At 39.4% G+C, this 6,142-nt stretch overlaps 1 protein-coding gene across 1 annotated transcript in view; it reads right to left on the minus strand.

Moving 5' to 3' along the window:
* LOC112147800 (receptor-type tyrosine-protein phosphatase S) overlaps window positions 1–6,142 on the minus strand; it is a gene marked incomplete in the record, with an annotated part of 91,502 nt that overhangs the window by 45,727 nt on the left and 39,633 nt on the right. The window contains 1 exon segment of the mRNA XM_036216205.1: window positions 3,827–4,015. Within this exon segment, the coding sequence (XP_036072098.1) occupies window positions 3,827–4,015 (189 nt within the window).

The raw sequence follows: 6,142 nt of genomic DNA on the forward strand, positions 1-6,142 counted from the left end.
TTTTTCCCTCAAGAATAACAGTTTGAGATACTAAAATGTTGACATAAGTACTTGGGGGGAAAAACACCGTATTTACCCACTGTCTCAAATTTGATCCACACATCTTTAAGATTATATAACTGTATTATAAGCAATTAATTATCAACAAAGTTGTTATTGATAATAATGAGTTACCATTAAGTTTTGAAAGTTAGGTTAACTTTTCCTGCCAAAAGTGTTTTTGACATTTAATGGAAGTAGCCATTTTGAAAAGAATTGGAAAAGTTTTTCTGCTGCCCCTAGTGGAAAATGCTGATTATGACAATGAGATAGGGGTCTTATTATGTGTGTATAAAACTGGTGTTTGAATAATTCCAGATTTTTCTTGTTTTTAAACCCCTTTTAAACCACATAGCAGTGGATGCAGTTTTTTTAAGTACATAATAGCAGCTGTGATGCATTATTTGCTTGTGGTTTTTCCCAAATAACAGCTTTACAGACTTAAAATGAATCTTGGGAGTTGGTCTGTTACAATGAGGGATGGAAATAAATCTCCTTAACTTCTTTAATAAGAGTGAATTTGCTCTGTGTCACATCTGCTTCAGTCTAAATTAGATCAGTCTGTAATGAAAATATGCTATAAGGGACATATTTCTAAATAGTTCTAAAATACCTATAAACTGAAACTTTATAAGTGAAACAAATAATTCTGTAACAAAAGCAACAAATGCTTCTTTATATTTCTTAAAATTCATGTTTTTTTTTTTTTTTACGCAAAGCCAAATGTTCATCTGTTGATGTGTTTGTGTATATGCAGGAGTATCAGAGTCCAGGCCTCGCCGTCCGGCTTCCTGCTGGTGTTTGGGAAATTTTGCCCTACCAGCTGCTGATTACTTGGATCAAGTGTTTTCCTAATACGACGCTACAATTGTGGGTTAGTCAGAAAACATGCGGGACACCAAAGGTCTCATGGCCTGGAGTTTGACACATGTGGTGTGCAGAGATGATGGAGGGTCCCACTCCTGGACTGTAAGTCATTAAGAAGAGTGCTAGTTCAGCACAAAGTATTAATAAAGCCCAGAGATGTAACCAGATCAGAAGACATCTGGCTTCTAGGTGGGTGGGGCTTTGCCTCAAAAAGCTTGTGTGTGATCAGGGTTTGTGCAAAATGAGCAGAACTTTACAACAAGTGTGAGCTGTTTGAAGACACATTTTGTGCTGGTGTTAAGATATATAACTGCATGGTAGGGCCTACTTTGAAGAGGTAACTCTATTGTGTTTGGTTACATTCGATAAACCGGTTCCTCCTCCACGCTGACACACAGCACGGTTTAATGACTAAGAACAGGAAACCAAACTTGACTAAATTATTTATGGAAACATTTCGAGTTTGCAACCTAAGTTGTGACCGTTCCTAATCCATTGACTGTGAAAACGAGAAATGTAACATGACACATTTCCTAAGAAAGACAGGATTTACCAGAAGTGGTGTGTATGGCGGCATGCTGCGCGCCATCTGTTAGAAGTTTGGTTTATGAAGGTTGTTAAGTGGTTTGGTAATCTCTCCAGCTCCTAGTCCCCAACGACAGGGATAGAAGGATCGCTTGTCAGGGATCGCCTCACGCACATCCAAACTGCTGCAGCAGATGGCATGGAAAAATAAATGGATGCCTGTTTGGGGTATAAAGATTTCAGGGAAGTTCAGCTCAACACTGTACCATATGCCTGTCTCCCCAGGAGCAGACTGTGTGTGTGCTGTGTAGGTATCGTATTAAAGGTATAAGCTCAGTGTTCCCGGCTGTGGACCTGCTCAAGGAAGGCCCCGCGGATGATGAGTGCTTAAGAGCTGCAAGACAGCTCAGAGTTCTGCTTTGTGAGATGCACCGGCAGTCTTTTTTTCCTTCATTTTTCATCTCCGCCAATATAGGGCACACAGTTATTTCCCAGACAGAAAAGAAACAGCAGAGATTATGGACCAAAACACATCGGTTGCGGACCAGTGAATGTAATCCACTGCCTGGCCACCATTAGCCATTTTACCCTAAAGAAGTGCTTCATCCATAACGCATTTTAGTGCTACTTTGTGCCTCGTTCATGTGTAATTGATTTTCTTAAAGCCATTTCACTGCAGCATTTGGTTCATTATGCAGCACATTTTGTTGCTCAGGTTTGCGATACTTTGGGTGATTTTAAATCCTATTAAAGCCGGCGATAGCTCTCACTGAGTGATTTGTCTTGCTGCTGTTTCACTGATGATAAATATACTTTAAAATAGTGCATTGCTCTTGAAAAGGGCCAAACAGAGTGAGGCTACAGCGGAAAAAAAGATCTGAAATTTAAAGCATCTGCATTAAAAAGCATTTGTTTTTCTGAATAACGTGATATGAAAGACAGAAATAGATGTATTTTAGATGCAAACATTTGCCGACTGTTTTCACAAAATAAAAACAACCACACGTCGGGCTGTTGACATTTCTGATGAAATGCTTCAGGTCTGAAAGCCGCGCTTCTCTTCAAACCTCATGTGTGCCTCATTTTAGGATCATTCACCTGCATCCGTGCAGCTGTAAAGCTATTTCTACTCCACGCTCCACCCACCACCCACGGCCACACTGCAGACTGTTTTCACAAAGGTAATTACACTGTAGGTATTCTGCCGTTTATGTCACAGTAGCAAGCTCTCATTTCGACACATCAATGGGCTATTAGAAAGAAACTATACTTATGATTAGGCACAGTGAGAACAACTGGCTTTATTTTGTAAAGAGTACAAATGTGAGGAGCCGAGAAAAGGTGCAATTCATAACAATATGACGCTGATAAGCTATGAAATGAAGCAGATAATTTCAGACCAAGAAGAGAAGAAAAAAATAACAACTGATATTCAGTTTGATTTTAATAATAAAAAAAGTTCGATAGTTGGTGTTTTTTTTTATTGTTGGGAAAGAAATAATGTCACAAATTCATCAGCAGCTTCAACTCTGATGAAAATTGTGCATTTGATGTTTTTATCACATTCTTGTGCCATTTTTTGGAGGACATAAATAGAGAATATTAAGCTTAAAACTGAAATTCTGAGTATTTCTTTATTCACAGCAGCAGGTTAAAAAAGATTGTGATAAAAAGTTTGTAGTTGCTACGGCAAGCCACAAGGCAGATTTCTAAAGAATTCAATTAAATCACAAAGAAACATAGCCTCGTTGGGCCTCATGCTACTACTGCCGCTCTGGAGAAACTAAGTCTTAGCGACAGTTCAGAGTTATTTAAGACTAAATCAGTATCTGTAGACATCTGATCTGGAAGCTGGAAGGATGTGGAGACATGGAGCAACCAAGGAAATGTTTTCCCTGACCACCACTTTGGATTCCCTAAGAAGAAAAACACGTTTGCCAACTCCAGGAGAGTCCAACAAACATCTCTTCTTTAGATCTTTTAACAGCTTTATGTGCTGGTTCACTACATTTCAGATTTATTAGTATGTCTGGCTTTAAATACAACTTATTTGTCTAAATTAAATATTTATATTCCAAGTATTTTTCCAATTTCAGAGAGCACAACATGTAAGAGAAATGTGTTTTATTAAAAGAGCATCTTCCCTGTTTGGCTTAAGACTAGCATAAACATCCTTTTAATGAAATTGGCTTAAAAAGGGTTTTACCTCCCTGAGGGATGCAGATGAACACAGAGAGCAGCATGTAATCCCTCAATCATAATTAAAACATGATAATCTCTAAATTTAGAGCAACAGGGATTTACCTGACCGCAAATTTATCTGTTCAGATGGACCCTTTGTTTTTTTATTGAGAAAGAAAACTGAACAAAGGTAAAAGATAGAACAAATTCCCACCTGAGCGAAGCTGCTTGATGCGACCCTGGCTTGTGCTGGGGTCAACAGGCAGGAAGTCTTTAAACCAGGAGATCTCTGGGTCAGGGTTGCCGCTGGCAGCGCACAGCATGGTTGCCGTCTTTGTTCGCTCCACCACTTTCAGCTGAGGACCCATGTCTATACTTGGAAAGCCAGCTTCCAATGTGTCTTCTGGAGAAAAGAAAAGCATAAAAAAGATCATGCTAAATGAAAATTATGCAGGATATCAAGACAAGATAGAAAATATCTACAAATTAAATTATAAAAAGTCGAATTTTTTTATAGTTCTCAGCAGGGTTGCCCAATTCTGATTGCTACTTCTCCTGCTCCCTGGCTATCCCTGCTCTATTTGCAGTTGATTACAGGATCAAGTGTGTCCAGTCAGTCTGAAATCACCTTCTTCAGGTAATCTGCACTGCGTAAGGAAGGGATACCTGGGAAACAAGAAGCATGTTAACGCTTGAAGACCAGAGCTGGACAGCCAACCGTTAAAGAAAGCAATTTAGTGAAAAAAATCCTCGAGGATAGATGTCTTTCTTTTCATTTCCCCCATGCCCCTGCCACTTCATGACACACATCAGGTAATCAGAGGTAGGTGGGGCAGAATTATCTGAGAAACAAGTGAGACGATGGCCCTCAACACCTGGAATTGGATTAAGTATTTCTAGAATGTATAATGCAGTGATTAATTGTTATTTTCAATAACAGATGATGACCAGAGTATGAAATACCCCAGTTTTCATCTCCACTCTACTGTACGTAGGAATTAGGTGGACCCAAAACAAAGAAGTAGAATCTAACTTGTTCTTTAGGGGAATTTTCCATTATATCCATATTAAAATAAAAATAAAAGCTTTACCTAAATGTGGGATTTCACTTCCATCTGTTTTGTGCTAACTGCACTTAGAACTGTTGGCCTCCTCAAATTTACAGCTGGTCTGTGCGCACATAGCTCTTAAACATCTGTGCCTCTGCATGGCTGCCATTTTTCCACAGAGTGATAAAGTAATACACTTTGTGTATGATTTTTCTTGATCTACCATATTTCAATAAATAGGTAGAAGAAATACTTTAGTGCAAATGTTACCAAGAAAATCATAACCCGTGATTTTAAGTTGGTCACAGCACGATGCCCCGGGATACTGAGCAGAGCAATCATGGTAGCCAAATAAGCCGGACTTTGGAAGTCAAATAAGCTCAGGAACAACATGTATTGACTAGTGTGGGAACCCTCTTACAGTTTGACCCCACATTGAAGAGATACTTTGTATCGTATTTTATGGACTGTAAGTATCTCCAGAGAATAATTCACAACAGCAAAAATGAAACATAATAATAAAAATCCTGTACAAGTCGTACTGGAGAATAATTTGCATAAACAGCTATTCAAAAAAACTTGGCTTGTATGCTAAAGAATATGGTAATCTTTTTATATAACATTACATCACAAAATCCATTGAATTATTTGTTTTCAGTGTCACTTTGAAACAATTTTGCATACCCCGGGGAAAAACTTCTTCTGCGGTGCTGTCAGCAGCAGACACCTACAGATCCCTCTAGTGATAAAATAACATATGAGACTACATATTTCAAAAAGAAATCACATGTAATTTGTACCCACGTATAGGTCGCACCCCTGGCCAAACTATACAAAAAAAATTCAAGCTATGGTTCAAAAAATATGGTATAATGTTTACACAACTGTCACAAACGGAAAGACAGCTGGTTCCACTAGCAACAGGTTTATTAGTTCAGATTGGAGCTAAAAGTCCACAAAGCTAAATCAGAGTCAGACAGGCAGAGGTGAGTCAGGGGGGTCAGAGTTCAGGCGAGGGTCAGGGCAGGCAGCAGGCGATCGGAGATTAAGCAGGGTCAGAAACAGAAGATCAGGTCCAGATAGAAACACTTGCCGACCATACTTCACACTGAGCTTTCTGCAGTACTTAAGTGCCATGTGGGTGATTGTCAATGAAACTCAGCTGAACTGCATCCGGCAAGTGTGCGCTGGGGTTGCTGGGAGATGTAGTGTTTCTAGTACTCTGGAGATGGCTCCCGCCGGTGACCAAAGGGGGAGACAGAGCTCTGACTCCTGACAATACCTTTACATCCGTGAATCCATTTAATGATTTTTCTCTCTGTGTTGCCTCTGAACAACCCTGCAGAGCCCAGCGTAAGACTGAGCGGCACTTCTTCTGCATTTCTGTCAGCAGCAAATACTGATAGATACACCTAAAATACCCTCTAGCAGTTGTTAGTGGGAAAATAACAAACACACGAGCCTTTTAATTTTCTTTTCTT

The sequence above is a fragment of the Oryzias melastigma genome, linkage group LG17 (assembly GCF_002922805.2).
Source record: "Oryzias melastigma strain HK-1 linkage group LG17, ASM292280v2, whole genome shotgun sequence".
Lineage (NCBI taxonomy): Eukaryota > Metazoa > Chordata > Actinopteri > Beloniformes > Adrianichthyidae > Oryzias > Oryzias melastigma.